Source organism: Ascaphus truei, chromosome 2 (genome assembly GCF_040206685.1).
Source record: "Ascaphus truei isolate aAscTru1 chromosome 2, aAscTru1.hap1, whole genome shotgun sequence".
NCBI classification, from domain to species: Eukaryota; Metazoa; Chordata; class Amphibia; order Anura; family Ascaphidae; genus Ascaphus; species Ascaphus truei.
The window spans coordinates 55,861,815-55,886,917 of NC_134484.1; the positions used below are offsets into that span (position 1 = coordinate 55,861,815).

At 39.0% G+C, this 25,103-nt stretch overlaps 1 protein-coding gene across 4 annotated transcripts in view; it reads right to left on the reverse strand.

Annotated features, from left to right (window-relative positions):
• The window catches only part of PKHD1L1 (PKHD1 like 1), a 210,357-nt gene that overhangs the window by 56,801 nt on the left and 128,453 nt on the right, over window positions 1-25,103 (reverse strand). For all 4 annotated transcript variants that reach the window (XM_075582424.1, XM_075582423.1, XM_075582425.1 and 1 more), the window contains 12 exons: window positions 22,298-22,377; window positions 21,759-21,888; window positions 19,219-19,348; window positions 18,863-19,104; window positions 18,352-18,488; window positions 14,953-15,982; window positions 14,158-14,349; window positions 13,259-13,410; window positions 12,401-12,560; window positions 2,878-3,046; window positions 1,098-1,186; window positions 251-408 (listed from right to left, as the gene is read on the reverse strand). In XM_075582424.1, the coding sequence (XP_075438539.1) occupies window positions 251-408; window positions 1,098-1,186; window positions 2,878-3,046; window positions 12,401-12,560; window positions 13,259-13,410; window positions 14,158-14,349; window positions 14,953-15,982; window positions 18,352-18,488; window positions 18,863-19,104; window positions 19,219-19,348; window positions 21,759-21,888; window positions 22,298-22,377 (2,669 nt within the window). The remainder of the gene's footprint in view (window positions 1-250; window positions 409-1,097; window positions 1,187-2,877; window positions 3,047-12,400; window positions 12,561-13,258; window positions 13,411-14,157; window positions 14,350-14,952; window positions 15,983-18,351; window positions 18,489-18,862; window positions 19,105-19,218; window positions 19,349-21,758; window positions 21,889-22,297; window positions 22,378-25,103) is intronic.

Sequence of the window (25,103 nt, forward strand, 5' to 3'; positions counted from 1 at the left end):
TGTGTGTGTGTGTGTGTGTGTGTGTGTGTGTGTGTGCGCTAACCCCCTTATTAAATATAAATGTTTTGCTTCACAAATACATACATTATACTTTCTACCTCTGCTGATCTTGTCACTGATAATCATTTTTTTAATGTAACACCTAATCTGCTTTTATAAACTCTGCCAATAATTTACATACAATAAGGTTTTTTAGAAAGTATGTATATAGCACACCGTGTGTCAATTGTATTAGTAGACTTGTCCTCACCTGTATAGATATATAAGTAGCATTCAGTACAATTGCCTTTAACCTAGTTGCATTGTCAGCTTTTAAGTTATTGCTTGTTATGTCATGTAATTCCAGAACACCATAAATAATCAGTTTTTCCAGAGGGGGGATTTCTGAATCAGCTACAAGCCATGTGCCTGAAATATATAACAAATGCGGTGATGAATTATTACAAAAATTACATCTTGATGAACAGTCATTGAAAGCATCAAAGAAAACACTGCACTACATTAGTGTACTAAGGAATGTATGAGCTGTCAGCTATGTGGTTGTTTGCATTCTATTGACTGTTCAATTTCAAATACTTTCATGTTCTTAAAAAACTACAGTGCTGCTATGAGGTCAGCAATATACAGTATTGTACTGGGATATGTTCCTGCAGCAGCAACATATGTTTTCCAAAATCAGATGTTTGAATGTCTGACCCATAAACATAACTCTTGTGCCTCATGAACAAAATGAATTACATCTGGCTTACTGTACATTGTATGACTTACAACTTGTATTCTCTACGTAAATGCTTTAATGCAGGGGTGCTCAACTCCAGTCCTCAACCCCCCCCGTTTCCCCCCCTGCACCCCTACACAGGCCAGGTTTTCAAGATATCTCTGCTTCAGTACAGGTGGCTCAACCAGTCCCTTCTTCAGCACAGGTGGCTCAGTCGAAGATTGAGCCACCTGTGCTGAAGCTGGAATATCCTGAGAACATGACATTTTTGGGGGGGGTTGGAGGGGGGGCGTGGACTTGAGGACTGGGGCTGGGCACCCCTGCTGTAATGTAGAATACAATGTGTTTAACAGACAGGGTGTATAGGAGTATGGAATACCTGCAGGGATTACAACATTTGATCCTTCTCGTGGGACAGTTCTGTTATTTTCTGTTGATGATTCCCAGAAGGAACGATTTGACCAAACACTGGGAAGAGATACAAAGATGACATGGCATGTGAAAAGTTTTGCGGCAAAGAAGGTAAGAAAAAAAATCCCGAGGGCCAATTATGGGTGATCGATAATAATTGTGAATTACAAAGAGATTGCTGCTGCTGTAGCACAACAAAACTTTTACTGGACAATCTGCTGCGGTTTTGTAGGTCAACACAACTATTTTGAGCTTCCAATGTGACTTAGCTCCCAAATTATGGACATTCTAAGTTTCCCTCGGCTGTCCAGCAAAAATGTTAGAGCAGGAGCGAGGGGCGTGGCTACAAAGGGGGGGCGTGTCCTTGCCTGGATCGGGGCTGTGTGTGTGATGTGAGATGTGCGGGAGGGATGTGCTACTGGTGGGGGGGGGGCTAGTGGGGAGATGTGCCAGCTAGCGGGGGAGATGTGCTGGCAGCGGGTGGAGGGGCGGGAACATTTGCCACCAGCGAGGGGAGATGTACCAACTGGGGGGGGGAGGGGGGGCAGGTGGGGAGATGTACCAACCAGAGGGGGGGGGAGATGTGCCGGCAGCGAGGGGACATGCCACAGCAGCGCGGGGAGATGTGCCGCCAGCGGGTGGGAGGGGGGGCCGGGGACATGTTCTGGCAGCGGGGGGAGACACACACACAGACAGAGACACAGACAGAAACACACATACACACACACAGACAGAGACAAATCTCACCCCACAATACATCCAGCAGCAGGGGGGGGGGGGCGGGGAGATGTTCCGGCAGTGGGGGGGGGGGGGGGGGGGTGGAGAGGTGAGGGGGGTGCGGGGAGATGTATTCAATATTACATTCCCCCCTCCCCTCCTTCCCTTTCCCCCTTTCCTCCCCCAGCAGCAGGGGAGGGGTGGGGGGGATGGAGAGAGAATCAAGAGGAGAACTGGGAATGTGGGGGGGGGGGGGGGGGGGTGGAGAGAAAATTGGCATATTTGTTAACACTGGAATGCCTATGTTCTATCCACCCTTGAAATTTTAGACAGCCCTACTCTGGTCTGTCTCAATGGTGCCCCTATGGAACCGACATACTGTCATACTATAGGTGTGCTTCTCCTATACCTCTGATGCTGATATAGTTTGGTATTATGTCAGGCCTGATTATGGGGTGAATCATCCTTAAAATGTTGCAATATTGCACTGTATGCCCATTAGGTTTAACATAATAACAAAATCAACATAATAAAAACAATCTCTGGTGCAGATGTATTTCCAATATAATATGTTGTATTGTATGCTTATTTGATTTGGATGTGTCAACAATGGACTATAGATGTTCCCATCCACAGTATTTCGAAATACTTATTTACTTGATTTTGTCTTGATTTTTTTTTTAAAGTTCTATCTTAATGTGGTTTTTGTATCACTTTGTCTTTGAACACTACCTGTTGCTCCACACTACTACCCTGCATACTTACTGTACTGTTTTAAACTGAAGCCAACCAGCAAGATACATTTGGCTAGATACAGTAAGGCAGCAATGTGCAAAAGCTCTGTGGACTTTAACAAATCTAACTATCCAACCAATATTTGAATGATTCCTTTAATATCTGTTCAGATACAAAATGTTTAGTGTTTGATCTGTGGTGCTCTTAACATCCTATTACATCACACTATATTGTTCTGCTGAGAATTCAAACATTACCATGGGGCATTGCATGCGCCTATTCATGCTGATACATACATGTAGACTGCAGGGCGACTTGTTGGCAGTGGCACCGTGGTTGGAGGAGGAGGAGGGATGCAGTCCTTGTAAAAGCAAGTGTAAACATTCAGGTTAACATTAACGTTTGTCATGTCTGGATCCAGTGTCCCTGCGACGGCGCGTCTCTGAAGTCTGCGTTTCCCAGATACTGCAGAGATAAAATAAAATGCCGTTGCCATCCCTTACATGCTTTTGTCATTGAGCATTTAAACAAACATTTGTAATGCCTGTTTAAGATTAAATATGAATTGAAAGAGTTGGTTCTGTAACTGATTAATAAAAAATCTTTCAAATGCTGAATATTCCATAGGTGCCATTGAATTGAAATGTAGGCTCTTTGGCACTCAAAAGTGCTCGAACAACAAGATACAGAAAACACAAAAACATATACAATACAAACAATGATTCCCTGGCGCACTAACAGATATTAAACCTGACAGCAGAGTGCAGTCCCATGAATCAAGTAGATGATATTGGATGAGATCTACAGTCCACACTGTCCCATTCCTTTTAGATTGAAGACTTGTCTGGAAATAAAAACAAAACAACCATTGCGCAGTACCCTATGGTCAGTTCTCTACACCCCCACCGTTGCTATCTACTCACTTAAAAATAGATAGAAATGGGCCTCAAAAGGTTTCTTTGCTCTCCTCCCGGTTGGCTCCAACTTGTTGCTGCTGCTGGTGACGTGATCTTTACTTCCAGCGTCAGCACCGCCATACACCGTGTGGGAACAAGAATGGGCGCCAATAGTGTGATAACATAACATTTATTGATAAAAATAGCAGGGTAAAAAACATGCATTCACATGCTGTAATGCCCTATGTGCGTCCTACAACGTGCCGTCCGCTTGCATGGGAGGATGCCGAGGGATTGCAGGAGGAGGCTGGATTCGGCGTGGGTCCCCGCTTCGTGGCCGCGACTCGGAGCGCCTATTCCCTCCTCTGATGACTTTCCCCGCCAATCAACCTCTTCTCCTCTCAATGGGTATGCACGCCGCAGCACGTCCTGGAGGCTCCACCCTACGCGCGTTTCGTGACTCTGACGTCACTTCTTCAGGGGTAATGGAGCCGTGGGGGCACTGTAGGTTATTTATATCCTTGTGCATTGCTAACGAGGGATTCCCATTGGGTAATTGTCCTCGCTGGGAACTCCCACTGAGTGTCCACTTGTAGATAATGAAGGGCAATTTGTATACAGCTGACTTAACCCCTTCATGTCTGGACAGTAACAATCACAATATACATACACTCCAGCATATTCGTGAAACATACTTATAAAAATGGCAATAGGCTATAATTAATATATTCTAATGCCAATACATCTTATACATAGAAATACATCAATAAAAATAATCTGATTGCATATAAAAATATAAATAAAAAGTGGATAGCAACATTATGGCTTATAATTCCAAATTGTATTTTGAAAGATAGCTATTAAGCTGACTCCCTACCAATGCCGGCATAGAGGACCCAGAGGTGGAAAGAGAATATATTAGATTGAACCATAAGATAACCTGGTTATGCTATATCCAACATCAGCAGTATACTATATAAACCTAACTATCTCTCAGGAATGCTGCCAGGTCGAATTCAATATTTAGTCCTCTTGGGGTCATGGTTTTAAGGGTATATATCCAGTAGCTTTCGCGTCTGGATATAAGATTTATTTTGTCACCCCCCCTCCAATTCTGCTTGGGACATTCAATCCCTTTACAGATTAACCCTTCAGGATTTTGTCCATGCTTACTTTTAAAGTGGCTGGAGACACTGTGTGTCTCCAGACCCCTTTTAATATTGTAAACATGTTCTGCAAGACGTCGTTTCAATGGTCTACCCGTTCGCCCTACATATTGTAGTCCACACGGGCACTCTAACAGGTAGACCACAAAAGGAGTCTTGCAGGAGATGAATGATTTAATGGGGAATTTAATCCCCGTAACATTGGATTGAAATTGATTACATTTGGAGCTATATCTACAGCCAATGCATTTACCACATGTGAAAAATCCATCTAATTCCTTTAGCCATGTTGTATTATGTGCTTTCATGGAATTGAACGGACAACTTGGGGATAGTTTAAGTTTTAGATTGTCAGCTTTTTTAAAAACTATCTGAGGATGTTTGGGTAATATTGATTTTAAGATTGTATCGCCCTGTAGAATGCCCCAATGTTTCTTAATTATTTGTGTTATTTTATTGGACATTCCATTGTATTTGGTGATGAAGGGAATAAACTCACCGCCATCTGATTGTTTTGATCTCTTATTATCCATACAGATAAGGTCATCTCTATTGACACTTTTTACAGTCTCCAAGGCCCTCATCACCTTATTGGGATTATACTCTCTCTGAATGAACTTATCTTTAAGGTCATTGGCCTGTATCTCGAATATTTCCGGTTGAGAGCAATTCCTTTTAGTTCTTAGGAACTGGCCCTTGGGGATATTGTCAATCCATCTATGGTTGTGATGGCTGGATGCCAGAAGGTACGTATTAGCATCTACCTTTTTGTAAAAGGTCTTGGTCTCAATAGACCCCTTCTCAATGAATAATGTGAGATCCAAAAAGTCTATACTTGATGGGCTGGTGTTAAATGTGAATTTTAGATTCATATTATTATTGTTTAGATATGTTTGGAACTTCCCTAGATCTTCTGTGCCTCCACCCCAGATACATAGCACGTCATCTATATAGCGTTTCCATAGTACAAGGCTCGCCCCAAATGGGCTGCTGGATTGGATGTACTCCTCCTCCCACATGCCCATAAAGATGTTAGCATAGCTAGGGGCGAACCTTGTACCCATGGCAGTGCCACATATCTGGAGGAAGAAGCTGTTATCGTAACTGAAATAGTTATGTGTAAGGATATAACGTATCCCCTCTATTATGAATTCTCTGAATCCCTGTTCAAGACTGTCATCTTGGTTTAACACCCTTCTAATTGCTCTGATACCTAAGTCATGATTAATAACGGTATACAGAGACGTCACGTCACACGTGACCCAAATGTAATGATCTTCCCATTTAAGGTCCCTGACCAAATTTAGTACGTGTGTGGTGTCTCTTAAAAATGACGGGATTTTGGGGACATATTTCTGCAGAGTAGAATCGATAAACTGAGACAGATTGGATGTCAATGATTTTATCCCCGATATGATGGGGCGTCCAGGGGGATTCCAAAGATCTTTGTGAATCTTTGGAATGAAATAGAAAATTGGAATCCTTGGCTGTGATATATCCAAGAACTCCAATTCACTTTTGGAAATGTTTCCATCCAAGAATCCCTTGTGCAGATATTCTTGAAGTTCTGTTTTAAACTCTATAGATGGATTACACGGTAGTTTTTTATATGTGGTTCCATCGCTTAGGATTCTCAAGGACTCTTTCTTATAATAGTCAGAGTCCATGATAACTATGCCTCCCCCTTTGTCTGCAGACTTTATTACAATTTGTTTATTACTTTCTAAATTCTTAACTGCATCTTTTTCCAGTTTACTTAGATTGTGTTTATGGATTTTAAACTCACTGGTTGCCCTTTCCATATCCTGAATAACTAGTTCAGTAAATGTTTCTAAGAAATTTCCCTTAATATGTTTGGGGTAAAACACTGAGGGCCTTTTAAATTTAGTGGTGGGGATAACTCTTTGCTCAATGTTTTTATTATTGTCCTGAATGACCTCCCTACTGATAGCATCTTTCATGAAGTACTTTTTTAGTGTTAATCGTCTTGCAAATTTATGAGTGTCTATATATAGATCAAACATATTTGGTACCTTGGAGGGAGCGAAATTAAGGCCTCTGGACAAAACTTTCTCTTCAACCTCAGTGGTTCTATAGCTGCTGATATTGAATATATTGCTAACCTCTACCGATGGTTTGGCTGCTCTGACTTTTTTCTCTTTCCTTCTTCCACCTCTTTTTCCTCTGAATCCTCTATTCTTTTGCGTCTCGCCGACCTGGGGGTGTCTTTTCTCCCCACTGGGATTTCTATCTCGCTGTTCTTCCGTACGGGGAAATCGTAATCCCTGTCGTGGTCTAAAAAAGACAATTGATGTTGATTACTCTCATGATCAAATGGTGGTAAGTTGTAGGGTCTGAAATTATTATTAGATCTAAATACACTATTATCATAACCCCTAAATGACTCTCTGGGTCCATCATTATAGTGCTCGTGATGCCCATATCTACCATTACCATTGAAATACCCTCCTCGTGGTGGGCCATGGTATCTATGGTGATCGTCCCTTACAGGTGCTTGTGGCCTAGCTCCCATGTAGGGCCTTTGAGATGTCATCTTTCTATTTGTTATCTTATCCATTTTATCATTGTCTTTTTTTGGTTTTGATTTAACTTCCTCCTTTAATATCGTTTTATTGATTGGTGTGGATTGCACCTCAACTATGGATGTATCTTCTACAATGTTAACTTTTTTCTCAGTTTTCCAGTCTCTTTGTCTATTTTGTTCATAATCTTTTTTGTCCCTGATAAATTTTTTCTGTTTTGAACTAATGACTTCTTTCTCCAATTTTTCTATTCTCTGTGAAATTTTTTCATCTAGTACTTTGTACTCTTTGAGTTCGGAGAATTGGCCTAATTTTTCTTGGATTTCAATAATCTCTTTATCCAAAACTTCTAGGGATTTTGTTCTGTACTGGATAGATAAATTGACTAAACCGAATGCACATGTGTCAAGGAGATGGTTCCACTCTTTCATAAAGATCTCATTCTCAGTTTCTAGAGTGGGTACCTTGAGGACCCTAAGTCCCCTTGGTATTCTCTTATGTTCTATATATTTCCTCAAAGCTACCACTTCCCAGATCTGTCTCATTTCTTGTGTGAGGAGTTTTTCTACTTTATTAAATAGTGTATCTAAATTCTCAGTGTCTACATCTATGTGTTCTATATCTGTGTCATCTGAAAATAATTTATCTAAGTTACAACTGCGAAGTGCTCTACTGGAAAAAAGTGACATTTTATATTAATGGTTGGCTGCTGGTATGTGATAATGGATAAAACTTGTGGTGAAAAAAATTAAACTAAAAACATATAATCAGCGCTCAAACCTATAAACCCTAACCTAATGGTAGATATGGGCATCACGAGCACTATAATGATGGACCCAGAGAGTCATTTAGGGGTTATGATAATAGTGTATTTAGATCTAATAATAATTTCAGACCCTACAACTTACCACCATTTGATCATGAGAGTAATCAACATCAATTGTCTTTTTTAGACCACGACAGGGATTACGATTTCCCCGTACGGAAGAACAGCGAGATAGAAATCCCAGTGGGGAGAAAAGACACCCCCAGGTCGGCGAGACGCAAAAGAATAGAGGATTCAGAGGAAAAAGAGGTGGAAGAAGGAAAGAGAAAAAAGTCAGAGCAGCCAAACCATCGGTAGAGGTTAGCAATATATTCAATATCAGCAGCTATAGAACCACTGAGGTTGAAGAGAAAGTTTTGTCCAGAGGCCTTAATTTCGCTCCCTCCAAGGTACCAAATATGTTTGATCTATATATAGACACTCATAAATTTGCAAGACGATTAACACTAAAAAAGTACTTCATGAAAGATGCTATCAGTAGGGAGGTCATTCAGGACAATAATAAAAACATTGAGCAAAGAGTTATCCCCACCACTAAATTTAAAAGGCCCTCAGTGTTTTACCCCAAACATATTAAGGGAAATTTCTTAGAAACATTTACTGAACTAGTTATTCAGGATATGGAAAGGGCAACCAGTGAGTTTAAAATCCATAAACACAATCTAAGTAAACTGGAAAAAGATGCAGTTAAGAATTTAGAAAGTAATAAACAAATTGTAATAAAGTCTGCAGACAAAGGGGGAGGCATAGTTATCATGGACTCTGACTATTATAAGAAAGAGTCCTTGAGAATCCTAAGCGATGGAACCACATATAAAAAACTACCGTGTAATCCATCTATAGAGTTTAAAACAGAACTTCAAGAATATCTGCACAAGGGATTCTTGGATGGAAACATTTCCAAAAGTGAATTGGAGTTCTTGGATATATCACAGCCAAGGATTCCAATTTTCTATTTCATTCCAAAGATTCACAAAGATCTTTGGAATCCCCCTGGACGCCCCATCATATCGGGGATAAAATCATTGACATCCAATCTGTCTCAGTTTATCGATTCTGCTCTGCAGAAATATGTCCCCAAAATCCCGTCATTTTTAAGAGACACCACACACGTACTAAATTTGGTCAGGGACCTTAAATGGGAAGATCATTACATTTGGGTCACGTGTGACGTGACGTCTCTGTATACCGTTATTAATCATGACTTAGGTATCAGAGCAATTAGAAGGGTGTTAAACCAAGATGACAGTCTTGAACAGGGATTCAGAGAATTCATAATAGAGGGGATACGTTATATCCTTACACATAACTATTTCAGTTACGATAACAGCTTCTTCCTCCAGATATGTGGCACTGCCATGGGTACAAGGTTCGCCCCTAGCTATGCTAACATCTTTATGGGCATGTGGGAGGAGGAGTACATCCAATCCAGCAGCCCATTTGGGGCGAGCCTTGTACTATGGAAACGCTATATAGATGACGTGCTATGTATCTGGGGTGGAGGCACAGAAGATCTAGGGAAGTTCCAAACATATCTAGACAATAATAATATGAATCTAAAATTCACATTTAACACCAGCCCATCAAGTATAGACTTTTTGGATCTCACATTATTCATTGAGAAGGGGTCTATTGAGACCAAGACCTTTTACAAAAAGGTAGATGCTAATACGTACCTTCTGGCATCCAGCCATCACAACCATAGATGGATTGACAATATCCCCAAGGGCCAGTTCCTAAGAACTAAAAGGAATTGCTCTCAACCGGAAATATTCGAGATACAGGCCAATGACCTTAAAGATAAGTTCATTCAGAGAGAGTATAATCCCAATAAGGTGATGAGGGCCTTGGAGACTGTAAAAAGTGTCAATAGAGATGACCTTATCTGTATGGATAATAAGAGATCAAAACAATCAGATGGCGGTGAGTTTATTCCCTTCATCACCAAATACAATGGAATGTCCAATAAAATAACACAAATAATTAAGAAACATTGGGGCATTCTACAGGGCGATACAATCTTAAAATCAATATTACCCAAACATCCTCAGATAGTTTTTAAAAAAGCTGACAATCTAAAACTTAAACTATCCCCAAGTTGTCCGTTCAATTCCATGAAAGCACATAATACAACATGGCTAAAGGAATTAGATGGATTTTTCACATGTGGTAAATGCATTGGCTGTAGATATAGCTCCAAATGTAATCAATTTCAATCCAATGTTACGGGGATTAAATTCCCCATTAAATCATTCATCTCCTGCAAGACTCCTTTTGTGGTCTACCTGTTAGAGTGCCCGTGTGGACTACAATATGTAGGGCGAACGGGTAGACCATTGAAACGACGTCTTGCAGAACATGTTTACAATATTAAAAGGGGTCTGGAGACACACAGTGTCTCCAGCCACTTTAAAAGTAAGCATGGACAAAATCCTGAAGGGTTAATCTGTAAAGGGATTGAATGTCCCAAGCAGAATTGGAGGGGGGGTGACAAAATAAATCTTATATCCAGACGCGAAAGCTACTGGATATATACCCTTAAAACCATGACCCCAAGAGGACTAAATATTGAATTCGACCTGGCAGCATTCCTGAGAGATAGTTAGGTTTATATAGTATACTGCTGATGTTGGATATAGCATAACCAGGTTATCTTATGGTTCAATCTAATATATTCTCTTTCCACCTCTGGGTCCTCTATGCCGGCATTGGTAGGGAGTCAGCTTAATAGCTATCTTTCAAAATACAATTTGGAATTATAAGCCATAATGTTGCTATCCACTTTTTATTTATATTTTTATATGCAATCAGATTATTTTTATTGATGTATTTCTATGTATAAGATGTATTGGCATTAGAATATATTAATTATAGCCTATTGCCATTTTTATAAGTATGTTTCACGAATATGCTGGAGTGTATGTATATTGTGATTGTTACTGTCCAGACATGAAGGGGTTAAGTCAGCTGTATACAAATTGCCCTTCATTATCTACAAGTGGACACTCAGTGGGAGTTCCCAGCGAGGACAATTACCCAATGGGAATCCCTCGTTAGCAATGCACAAGGATATAAATAACCTACAGTGCCCCCACGGCTCCATTACCCCTGAAGAAGTGACGTCAGAGTCACGAAACGCGCGTAGGGTGGAGCCTCCAGGACGTGCTGCGGCGTGCATACCCATTGAGAGGAGAAGAGGTTGATTGGCGGGGAAAGTCATCAGAGGAGGGAATAGGCGCTCCGAGTCGCGGCCACGAAGCGGGGACCCACGCCGAATCCAGCCTCCTCCTGCAATCCCTCGGCATCCTCCCATGCAAGCGGACGGCACGTTGTAGGACGCACATAGGGCATTACAGCATGTGAGTGCATGTTTTTTACCCTGCTATTTTTATCAATAAATGTTATGTTATCACACTATTGGCGCCCATTCTTGTTCCCACACGGTGTATGGCGGTGCTGACGCTGGAAGTAAAGATCACGTCACCAGCAGCAGCAACAAGTTGGAGCCAACCGGGAGGAGAGCAAAGAAACCTTTTGAGGCCCATTTCTATCTATTTTTAAGTGAGTAGATAGCAACGGTGGGGGTGTAGAGAACTGACCATAGGGTACTGCGCAATGGTTGTTTTGTTTTTATTTCCAGACAAGTCTTCAATCTAAAAGGAATGGGACAGTGTGGACTGTAGATCTCATCCAATATCATCTACTTGATTCATGGGACTGCACTCTGCTGTCAGGTTTAATATCTGTTAGTGCGCCAGGGAATCATTGTTTGTATTGTATATGTTTTTGTGTTTTCTGTTTCTTGTTGTTCATGCTTTGTATACATGCCTTGTGGATAGGTTTGTTTATTCCTTAGGCAGCCATTCCCCATTCTAATAAAATAGTCTGTGAGGGATCACATACAGGGTTTCCCATATAGGGGATCTCTCTTCATTTGTAGAGCACCTATTTATTTCAATAGTATATAGGTTAGGGTTTATAGGTTTGAGCGCTGATTATATGTTTTTAGTTTAATTTTTTTCAACTCAAAAGTGCTCATTTGAATACGCTGAAATGTTTATAAATAACACACTGTGGCCAGGGAGTAATTATGTCACGGGGCAGCAGCAGCAAGAAGGCAATGTCCAAAGACGTCATATTGGTCCAAATGCATAGGGCCCGCTGACAGGCAGAGTACACTAAATAACCTGCTGTACCTGTAACTAAGTAATAATTCACTGCCAAAAAATCTTAATATCGCAAGGGGGTGTGAAAAATGTACCCAAACTTTGAATGGATTTGGCAAAATAATTACATGGCAAATTGACCCAGTTGAACCTGTATTTCTCTTAGCAACATGATGCTCCCACATACTAGTAACTTATTTGCGACAATATTGCAAAGCATACCAATGTAAGATAATGTCGTTGTGTTGTCATCAAAGTACCAGTCACCATTGGTACTATTGTTCCAGCTTAGTTGCTGCTGAGATCTATTTCTTTTATCAATGATCTTAAACATGTCAGGTTGCTGGGTAAGATTGTGAGATATTATCAGATAGTCCTCCTTCTACAACAATAGAAAAAGAAAGGAGTCACTAACTGCAGTATTATTATTTATTAAAGGTCTCGCTAAAAGTTCAAAGCAACGGTGTCACATACCAGGAGTCACAATACAGTACTGTATATGCTATTATGTTATTATAAAATCAATGTGTTTAATAATAAAACCGTGAATTTACTTCATATTGATTACTATGATTTTTCAGTGATCGGAAAGTCGGAAATATATTGTTTAGCTAGTGTATATTGGCTTAATAATAATAATAGCATGTTCTTGTAAAGTGCTGCTAGTTGTACACAGCACTTTACAGAGACATTTTGCAGGCACAGGTCCCTGCCCCGTGGAGCTTACAATCTACTTTTTGGTGCCTGAGGCAAAAGGAGCTAAAGTGATTTGCCCAAGGTCACAAGGAGCCGACACCGGGAATTGAACCAGGTTCAAACTCAGTACCAGTCAGTGTCTTTACTAACTGAGCCACTCCTCCGATAAAGGCTTTAAAAGTATCAGTCAATATCTAATGTTACAAAAAAAAAATCGGAAATAAAGGTTCATCCTAAATATTTGTGTATATGATTTGTCCACAATGTGACTTTTGTCCTAAAAACCACATGTAACCTAACAGGACATGTTTTAAATTCCATTTCTAATGTGTAAAATGCTTTTTATACCTCAATGTCTAACTGTCTAATATAATGAAACATTACCTTAAATCCATAGAACATTGAGGCATAGGAGATGTTAGTGATGTGTTCTACATCATGAAAGTACCAGTTGAAAGACTTTGCATTAGGTAGTAAAGCCATCCATCCAGGCGCATGAGTCAAACGTTTAATCAAAAAGGGAACGATGCTGAAACCTAGGATGTACCAGAAAAATGAATATGATGTACCTGATTAAATATTTAAAATGGTTAGTCATATTGAAATACAGCTCAACCCCGTTATAACGCTGTGCTTGGGGTCCAATGAATCACATCGCGTTATAAGCGGATCGCGTTAGAAATAATGTACAATTGTATGCAATGTACAATAAAGTATTTAAGATACCAATAATCGTGTTGTAAAGTATTCATAGCTACGAAAATTGGGAGCAACGCTTGCATCGCGTTATAAGCGGATTCGCGTTATACCAGGGTTGAGCTGTAACTATAAAATAACAGGAAATAAAGTATTCCAAGTAAACCCAACCAATGGGGTACGTTTATATGATGACCCATCAATTTAGGGTCTTTTTCATAACTCTTACCCATTAGCTGATCCGCGAAAGTAAAATTATGCCCTCAAATGCACATATAAAATGGGTGATATGAATGACACAATCAGTTTGAAATAAAAAGAAGATACAGATTGACTCAAGCTAAAATATGACATATTATTTTATTTTATAGTGCGCAAGCCTATAAACCCCATGGAAAATCTGTATTATATTATGGGGACCAATTGCCTATAACATATCAGTATATATAAAATAAACAAATAAAAAGTTCTTGGGGTAGAAACATGCACTTTACTACTCTAATTCTTAAACTTTTTCTCAAGACGTATCCTTTTAGACAGTACATTATCTTTAGCAGGCAATTGTGAATTGTTCCTGAATACTCTACCAAAAGAATTAGAAATGATCACATCCTGTCCTTGAAGAGATGATGGCGATGGTTTATTGAAGGCTAAGCGATGAAAGCTGACTGTAGAGTTACAAACATAGCCAGGAAATCCGACGCTCCAATCATCACTTTTACTGCACTCTGAAGGATCAAGCAATCCACTTTTTGGTACCACTTTGTTACCAAGTTTCCCTAAAATTAAAGACATAGCACAAAAGTAAATAGAGCTTAACAAAACTTTAAATAACAACTGTATATTTATAATTCCCTATAAAAGAACTTTACCTAGTAATATAGAAGTACTGTATGATAATGCACAGACTGAGTTTAAAGCTGCAGTCCACTAAATAAAAGTACAAAAAAAAATCAACTCATGCGACAGCTTTATTACTTTTTTAGCATTTGTTACACAGTTTAGGATATCTTAACAATCTATTCAAATTGTGTTCTGAAAATCTACCTCCAATAAGAAATATACAAGAGTATTCAATGTGTACTCCTTATATTAGGTAATTAGTTATCATGCCAGACTCCCTAAAATAAATTAATATGTCTCTGAAACCCTACTCGAAAATTAACCAATAAATGATGAATAAAGTAAAGCAAATCCAATTCCAGAAAAGAATGACTTTTGTTGCGCACCTTTGAATATAATACATTTAGGTAAATATGTGATTTACTGATAAATACTGTGTTATACTTGCTGTAGAAATGTACATTGTATTGATGTCTCCTTTTATTGGGTTATTTTGAAGAAGAAAAAAAAAGAACTAAAAGAATAAACAAAACTGTTACCTGTAAGGGTCCCATCTATATCAATTAGAACAACTTCATGTTCCCATCGGAATCCAGCCTTGTTATGTGAATTAAAATACTGTATTCCACCAAACTTTGCACTCCAGCCTCCGCATCTGTCCATACAGAGTCCAACAATTTCCGTAACTCCTATTGCAGCGCAATTTGGGCGATCAAAATTCATAAACTTGGTAGATGAAACTGTTAACCCTTCGTCAAATGGAAGGATTATACCCTTAGAGGTACAATAACTAGAGCCTAGTCCAAGTTCATCAAGATGACCAACTATTACAGCGTTCTTAATGACTGCCCCATTGGTCTCTCCCCAGCCCTCAACATAGTTTGACATTACCCTCTTGGTTTCTATGCCAGCTTTCTCATTATTTATCATTGAAAAATTGTGAAATTGAAGAGCGCCACCATTCACCCATTCTGCCCCTTTTTCGCAATTCCAAGTGGTCAATGAGTCAAAAATAGCCGGCATTGGGGTAGATGAACTGCAACTTTCCCCTTGCATGGGAAAATATTCTTGAAATATCCAGATTCCAAACCATCCTTGAGAATGAACAGTGTTATTGTAGAATTCACCAAGTGGGACCCTTTTTTGGCAAATTGTTGGGTCATAGGAGGGTCCATCTGGGTTATCATTCATTCTATACCAGAAGCCAAAGTGTGTGCCACCTGCTGCTGCATTGTGCCTAATGGTGTTATTGGGATTGGTAACCCAAAAAGCTGCGGGCGTGACATCGTCATTTAGAAGGCTTGTACTCTGGCGAACAAATACAGCTAAGTTGTACTGAAGAATATTGCCATGCTCAATTCCATCTTCAATGAAAAATGCCCCTCCCATAATGTCATATATTACATTATTTTCAACAAGAAGATGATGAGTGTTATGGATGGTTACTGCTCTGTTGTATGTCTGATGAATTGCGCAACCTCGTACATATGACTTAAACTGGAGATCACCCATCAAATGCCAGTGTATTGGATAGCGCCCCAGTCTGAAGGCTTGCCCAGCATGAAATATCTACAAAAAGAAATAATACTCATGATAAGCATCAAGCATGTGACAAATAATTACATGATAAACTTTGTTTTTGTTACTGAAATAACTATTTCAATTTAAAATGAGAGACATAAAAAAAGTTATGTTACAGTATGAAACTAGATGAAAAGTTACATTTTCTGCCTTATGCAATTTGCAGATTCATTACTCATAGCAGGTTAAATTAATATAAGATATTTGGAAGATTAAACATAATCAGTTATTGATCATACACAATAACACCATATATTAATTTCATTTTTTGAACTACCACAACTGTTATAAACCAAGATCTATGCCTGACGATCCCAGAAAGGGCTTCATGGCTTGTTTCGGGAAGTGACATGCGTGGTGGTAATATGGAGCAAGAGAAGGATTTGGGAAGGAGCTTCAATGTTTTAATCGTATATTTTACTTTATTTGTGTATTATCTTCAACCACTAGGTTTAAGGTAAATCTATTTTAATTAAGAAATAGAAATCAAGTATATGAAACTTGATGAACAGGTTACTTATATTTTATGGAATACTTTTCGCACACTTGCAATATAATACTAGAGGACTCTATATCATTCTAAATTTGACCTTTGAATCACACAGGAGTAAGGACTAAAACATCTCTCTGAGACATTTGAGATCCTCTTAACCACTGCAGTGTTTTATATAGCATTTCCCAACACCTTCACAGGTTCACAGGTTCATATGTGCCTGGTTTAAAACAGCATCTAAGAACAAACATGATGGTTAGTTGTTGGACAACCAATACTACATATTAAAAAACAAACAGTTGCAGTCCCTGATTTGATCTATGGCTGAGTCCATAGAAGGACAGTCAGCGCTGAGCTGTGCGGACGCTCCGCGATGAGACCCGTCATCCTCAATGAGGATTGTCTTCAGAGGGGGCTCCCGCGAGCGTCCGCAGGCGTGCTAAGGCACAGGGAGTTTCAGCCGGCAGCAGAACCTGTTTCTGAGTGCGCTGTCGGCTGAAAACCTCCAATCAGAGCGAAGCAGCGTCAACGTCACGGCGCGGTGACGTTGACGTCGGTGCTTCGCGGACTATTGGCCCAGTGTTGTCAATGCCCCGCCTCCCCCCGCCTCCCGGCTCGTCTGCTAGTTCATGCAATCGCTCCTGATTGCGCAGACGAGCCTCAGCGTCCGCACGGCTCAGCGTGGCTCCCCCCTCTATGGACGTAGCCATATACAGCACTGTATGTGAAATGTGAATTACATTAATTAAATCAGATGTACATGTGTGTGCTGTGCTGTGAAATTACACTTGAAAAAGATAGAAATATCATATGGCAGTGCATGATTGTAGATGCAAGTTATATTAAGATATATAAATTTGAGGCAAGCTAAAAAATATTAAATGTGTGTATATATATATTGTGACAGTCATAGACTCGGTATACATTAGTAGGAGGTGGCAGTATGCCTGCTTTCCAGCACATGAGGAGTTAACCCAACTCATTAGGCAATCCACAGGTGATCCTAATTGAGTAAGCTCACCTGCTTTTTAAAAAGAGGAAGAGGAAATGCCTCTGGGGCAGCAGTCTCTCTCAGGGCTGTTATACAGTGCGGCAGCGTGCTACGCCATGCGCACGCATGGCAGTTATAGATGGCTGAGGTTAGTCAGCCCTTCTATACAAGGACCACGCGTGCGCACGGCAGGGAGCGGGGAGCCTACAGGAAAATCATCTTTTCGCGCCGCTACCGGCGCTTAATGTATGTATATGTGTGTGTGTATTTATGTATACATGTGTATGTATGTATACATGTGTGTGTGTGTATGTGTGTATGTATTTGTGTGTCTGCACCAATGGTTTTTTAAAAATAAATAATAAATTACACACACACACACACACAAAAAGCATGCGGCACGTGCATGCGGCTTCGAACAGGCATGCGCGCGCACGGCCGCACTCACTATATAACAGCCCTCAGGCACTGAGAAAGGACAGAGTAGTGCTGACAGACAGACACAGGCTGCTCATATTGATCCTGTCCCAAAGGGAAATAAAGCTCCCAGGTAAGGAGCCAACTGGTGTTATTGTACATTGTTGGTCTGGTCTAGGTTAGCTAGCCAGCCAGGTAGACAGACTGAACTTTTGTTTAGTTAGTTCCCCTAACAGGGATAGGCTTTTGATTTGACATTCTCTGCTACTTAAAGGGACAGTGTACCGATTGTTTTGTTGCATCTTTGGACAATTAAAACCACCACTATATTATTTTCCTGGAAGAATTATGTTGCCTCCTCACTAGCCACGGTCATCCTGCTACAATATATATATATTGTAAAGCAGGAATTAAACAAAAAATATAGAAGGATTTGTAATACCCCTCGTCATTTACCTCCACATATTCTATTCTTCCAATTGACAGAAGTTGGCTTGGCTTTGGAGCATGGAACATGATGCAACCTCCAAACTGGTCACTTCCTATTTCTTCCCCATTCCTTCCCTGGAAACATGTTTGCGTGGCAAATTCACCTAAAAGAAGTGATTGAAAAGCATGAAGTACGGTAATAAAATCACATATGGACAACATTTTTATCTTAAGCCTTTCGGGACCAGAAGGATCAATAAACAATGCAACAGAAGCCAGTATGACACCTTTTGGCACTAGAAAAACCTTTACTTGAATGGGCCATAAGGTGTTTTCTAGCACCGTGTTATGGAATAGCACTGTTTAGTAAACATGGGCTTTAATAACTTGTTTCCATTTAATTATTTTCTTTTGGTAATATTGAAGTGTAAGATACATTATTGCAAAGTCGATAGTGGTTATTTAAAAACTATGTATGTAAGTAGTTTATAATAAAAATCCTAAATTGACTGATGTAGCACAAAAAATGTAACCTTACCAGTATTAAATCCATCTGCACAAGCTTCTATTGTGTCATTCCATTCCATATTATCAGAGCCTCTTACAACAATATTTCTAGTTAGAAGACCAACTTCTGCTCTTGCTTCAAATACAGTTCCGTCAGGCAGATTGACTGATATCCCCAAGTGTTTGTAATTCACTGGCTCAGTTAGAGTCAGGTTTCTTCCATCTGTGGATATGCCCTTAATTCTTCTTGTTTCACTTTCTTTTTGGCTGTGTCTGTAACAAGAAAGGGATACTCTCAGACATACAGTATATTCAATCCTGGTTGAGTTTACAATTAATGAGATAAGCCAGCAGCCTTGTATTTACGGTCTTGCTATCCTAATGTACCTATGGCCTGTTGTTGCTATGACTATTTCATCCCCAGCTTTCCATGTTACACTTTGTTGTAAAATGAGAGTTGATGTTCCTGCTTTGGCTGTTTGAGCTAGTCGGGTCCATGTCACAGGAACTGGCAGTCCTGGAATACAGAAAAAAATGCACTTGTTTAAATGCAAAACAACTTTTTTGTAAGCAGTCTGCAACATATAGTGTGGGATGCCCCTACAACTAGTTACTGTAGAATATATATATTATATATATATATATTAATATAATATATATATTATGTTGTGGTGGGTTCTGTGGTTAAAGCTTGCTGGGATTGTGTGTTTTCTGTACATTAGATGACATTTTTTAAACATGATCCTTCCCCAAATCAACTTTGTGCTGAACAGATCATATAAAAATTGGCTAGTTCCAAGTACTTCCCTATCTCTTTTCTCTATAAATCGACTGACAAAATAATATTTTCATTATAAGCACTGCCAATGTAACAGGAAGATGCTATGGTCCTTTCCCGGAATCCCCTGCTTGTCTTGTGTGCTCACTTCTTTCCCCTGACAGAATCAGACTGGAATTAAAGCTTCACCTAATTACATCAATATGTGGTTCATCCCAGTAAACAGGGATTTTCAGAGAGATGTTCTCCCACTTTAAATAAGAAACATGTATTTTAAACTTGTAGATAACCGCTCTAATCTCCAAGAAAAATTATTTGTGGCATTCTACACTTTTCTGGAGATTTTTTAGTACGAATATAATTATCCACAAAGCACAAAACTAAAAATGTATATATTTTAATAGTGACATTTTTGTTCTGCTCAAAACAGGCTAGATTTAACAAATTTCACAAAAAATGGCAGCGTTGCACAATAGTTTCCACTATAGGGTATCGTGACAAAAATAAAAACCTATGTTAGCTTTTATCATTTTTGAGGTATTTGACCTGAAGTATAACTTCCTGTGCATATGACACAGTTTTTTATTTATCTTATAATTGCCAAGTTCCCTATATCAACTTCATGGGCTTCAAGATATAGAGTACACCATTAGAGAATTTTAGAACATGATTAGTAAATGAACAGTGAATAATGAATATAGCACAGTGGGTAGAGTGTGACTCATGGGCAGGATACCTGTATCATCGTAATATATCCATTCTGTTCCATAGTGGTTTTTTTTTTTTTTTTTTTAATAATAAATTGCCAAAAGCTTAACAAGTTTCTCTTTCCTAACCCCATAAAATCAACTCTGACTGACACTTTCTTTTTAGGCCCTATTTGTGATTTAGTTCTAGATTCCTTCTCTAAGAAAGACAAGGTGGTCTAACAACTGTAGGAACATTTGGCTATAAAATTGATGCAGAAAAAAACTATATTGTGTGTGTGTGTGTGTGCGCATCTATGTACTAACCATTTATTTTCAATGTGCGCATCGAGTCAAAAAAATTATTTAGTCAGGTATATTGGAGGAAACGACAGTGATGCCCACAGATGTAAATGGTATGTACTGAAACATTTTGTATATTTGTGTCTAAACTTGTGTTGAAACTGTGTCAAAATTGAATGCCAAGTTGTACCTGGCATAAGTCCTACTATTTAACCATCTCTACACTACAGACTAAGAACTTTTATGTTTTCAACACATTATTTGTGACCATTTCACTTTATTTTAGGCTGCATTTAGTCTTTAGAACTTAGATCAAGTATAAGCAAGTCCAACAAAGTCTGCTTATATTGTTAGTGCAGAATTAGAAGTGTTTAAGTTGCGATGTATCAACAAAAATGTAATTTGATGCAGCACCGATGTTTCATTATATATGATCACTAAATGTATTTTCACAGTAGGGCTAATAATTTACATTTACCAAAACTAGTTATATCATATGTAAGAAGTCCTAACAAACTACATACTTTTTAGCACTACAAGTTTGACGCGAAAGATCCTATTATAATGTAGGCCCCTAAAACTTCTTACCAATAAAGTGTTATATGTTTGAAAACCCCACTCATAAATAAATGTAGAGAGGAAGCACCTCAATGGTAGGTGCTACAAACCCTGGACTGATACTAAATCGGACACGTGACGTAAAAACCCTTGAATAACGGGGTGCCCGACCACTATGTGGTAGATTGCGGCTGTAGCAGGAGGATATAAGCATGAATCACAAAGTACAGGGACAGACTGTAAGTCGCGGAGAGCTGGTATTCACCCGCTGGGAACCAGCAGCAAAGCACGGCACCAGAAAGATTCCCTTAGTGCATAAGCCGCTAATCCTGTAGCAAACTACTCTTTGATAAAGCGCCATTGGCGAGAAACGCGATAGAGGTTTCTCTTTTTAACTTTTCGGCTACATGCCTCAATACATTTTTGTTACTTTGCTGACGTTTGCCTCCAGTTCTCCTTCATTGCAGTGCTCCTTTTCCCCCCACTCATAAATATACTAGACTTACATAATACAATATTTGAAATACATTGATAATTACAATACATTGTGGCATTATTGGAATGCATGCAGGAAAAACGAATTAACAAAGCATGTTCTTTACCATGTAGATCCAATGTTCCCTCTCTTACAGCCAAGGTCTTTGCACCATACAGAGGTAACTCAGGGGAGCGCAGGTGCCCATGTAGTGTAATGATGGCTTTGTGCTGGAACGGAGCTGCTTCTGTCCCTATCTGGACATGACCAAAAGAAGACATGACATCATTGGACGCACTTCCCAGCAGAGGCATTGTCTTGTGTCTTGTTTTATGCTTAGTGTTGCTGGAGAATTATTAGGTTTTATTTATCAGGTTTGATGCAGCAATTAGTAGTTGGTGCACCTTACATCAGCAAAATATAGATATCTAATCCTTGCAGTTAGGTACTACTACAAAGTGCTAGGTATTAAGCCAGTTGCCTCCACCAGTACCAGTTTATATGAAGCTTTACAGTGTACATAAACTTGTACATATTTAATGTCAATAAGTGTTTTTTACTTTTTAGATTTTGTATTACACTGAACGTTGTATGTGTGCATCTGTAAATATGCCATTTACTGCCACTTCCCAATGAGCATTCTGCACTTCCTACTATTAAACGTACCTGAAGAAGTCCTCCGTCTGTAATAAGGATATTCTCTGACTGCAATTCAATGTCGGCTTCATCAAATATTAAACTTCCTCCTGTTACAATAACAAGAAGCATGACAAACAACAGCTAAATAAAACGGATATATTTTTTTTATGCAGACGAAACACTTCGAAAATAATTTCCATTTCTGAAAAGGTTTGTCAATTACAGTTGTAAAAAATTACTGTAGTTCACCGCACAAGTTCTAACATTGTAGGTGAAATGCAAATGTAGTAACCCCAATAATTAGCTTGTCAGGTAATTTGTTAGGACAACAATAACTGTAGGATGTAAAAGATACACAATAAAAAATAGATTTATAATTTACATAAATTACATTGCATGCAGTTATCCGGCAAGGTAACACATTCAAAAGGGCAGTCACAATTAGGTAGCAAGATGAGAGACAGCACTCAGTCAAACACTCGCGGACACATCCTTACAAGGAACGGGCAAGTGTAAATTAGACTGCAAAATCTTGATTTTATTTCAATTCGCTGGAAATTGTAAATAGGTAGAGTGCAGTGTTTTTGGGACCTTTCTCCTGATCTTCTTCGATCAGACCCAGTCGCATTTCTTAGAGTAGCCAGTTGTTGTTGCTGCTGGAACAAATTAAATTAAGAGTTTGCAAATGAATTGTAAGAAGTAGTCTGTGAGTGTTTGCACGAGTGCTGTCGCTCATCATGTCCTTTCAATTTGTGGCTTTTTTTTGCAGTCTTTTAGACCAGGCTGCTTTGCAACAAACACCTAGATACTGCATTTTATATAACTATTTATCCACTAACACAATCTTTTTGTATGTACAGTATCACAATTAGAAAGCAAAAAAAAAACCTACTCTGTGTAAACATTTATTTTTTCTCTAACCTCACATTAATTTGCTTACTTTTGGCAAATCCATTTTTACATTTTCTTTCCAATCGTCAGTGTGTGCCAGGAACACCCCCCCCTTGTTGCTCCTGATATTTTTTGGAGGAATCAGGGTCCTCCCCGTTCCCCTGTGCACCCTGCATCGTCGCTCATTAATTGTTTTGAGTGCTGTCTATCTCTATATTTTCTACTACTTGGTGTAATCGATTCAATGTACTTTAAAGTAACAATTTTATCTGTGTATCCTGTGATTATTCTGTTTTCCTTTTCTTTGGGTCTGCTGAATGTAGGCTAGTCAACGACCTACAGTACAGTATGTTTATCTGCTTGACAAATGATGGCATCATAATGACTTTACAATGAAATGACAACAAAATGGTCCCCAGCGTTTGCCCGCGGCCAAAATTCCCAGTCCGCAACAAAATGACCTGCAGATTAGAGGACTGTCAATCGTGTCACTAAAGAAGTTTAAATAAAGATTTTATAACTCCAGCAAAAGATTTGATTCCCAATAAACCATAAAAAGTTAAAAAAAAATATTTAAAAATACTTATACAGTACTTGTCTGCATATTTTCTTAACGGTACAAATGATTTACATTTAACCTATTAAAACTGCCACTAACTTTTGGCCTACCTCTTGAAGTGGACAGTTCCTCCTAAGAGCTAATTCTAAACGTAAAGACATTTATAACACTATTTCTGTGTGTCACTTTGAGCTACAATCTCAGAAGATAAACATGATAAATACTATTCACACTAAGAAAGGGGAGCAGATAGTGACTCATGTGAATGCAGACATTGCAGAATGGAGAACTTGAACCCCTGTGACTGTCACAAATTTTTTAGAGCAATTTCTTTGGACATGGAAAATGTGGCATATTAGGTCATATTTCCATTTGCTCCAGCACTGAAATGTTAAAAACGGTGTCATACTTTATTGCGGATTAATTCATAAATACCGCAAAATTATAATGTAAAAAAACAGAAAAATACAAACCAGAAAATATTCATTTTTACTATATTGTGCATACTGTAGACTTGTGTTCACCTTTCTGCGAGTGGCTTAAAGCAACAATGGGCCAGATTTAGTAAATGGTGCTATGCCACAAGTCACCTTACATCCCATTTAAAGGGCCGTATTCTGTTATTTATTTAAATGGACCATAAGGTGACTTAAGATGGATGACTGATGGGGTTCCCCAAGAGCTGCTCCCCTCTGCACATATCCAGCGTGCTAAGTATTAATAACTGTGTTTGCTTACTGCTGTATTTCATTAGCCCCACCCTCTGGAATGTTAATGACCCAAAGAACTTTTTGAAACAACAGCTGCATTGAATCTGAACCCCTTCAGTGTACATCTGCGTTGCCCCAAAGGTGGACAGCCTCTGGTGCAGCTAAAGGGTGTGAGCTGTTTGCTGATGTTTAGTGATGTTAAAGCTGCTGCCTTTTATCCCCTGTACCCAATTTCCAACTCTAAATGTCCATGAAATTTCTGTGAATTGACGGTATAACTCTTCATTTAATGTAAACACGTATTGTTATAACTCTGTGCCCAGGACATACTTGAAAACGAGAGGTTATTTTCAGTGTACTTCCTGGTAAAACATTTTTCTAAATAAATAAAAAGGCGTAGCACCATTTACTAAATATAGCTCTGTAAAAATACTATTCATTAGACGGTAAAAAGAAAGTGAACAACTAAATCCTGCTCTCTGATTGGTTACAATCCTGGCCATCAATCACACAGGAATGCCAAGAATTTTATAAACCAAATGACAATGTAATTAGATATCAATCTACAGTTACAACAATTGTGATGGGGAGAGGAGGAAAGAGAGAAATAACAATGACACCAGATCTTCTTTTATTCCTTCCCTTCACTTTATTCCATTCATTTTTTCTTCCT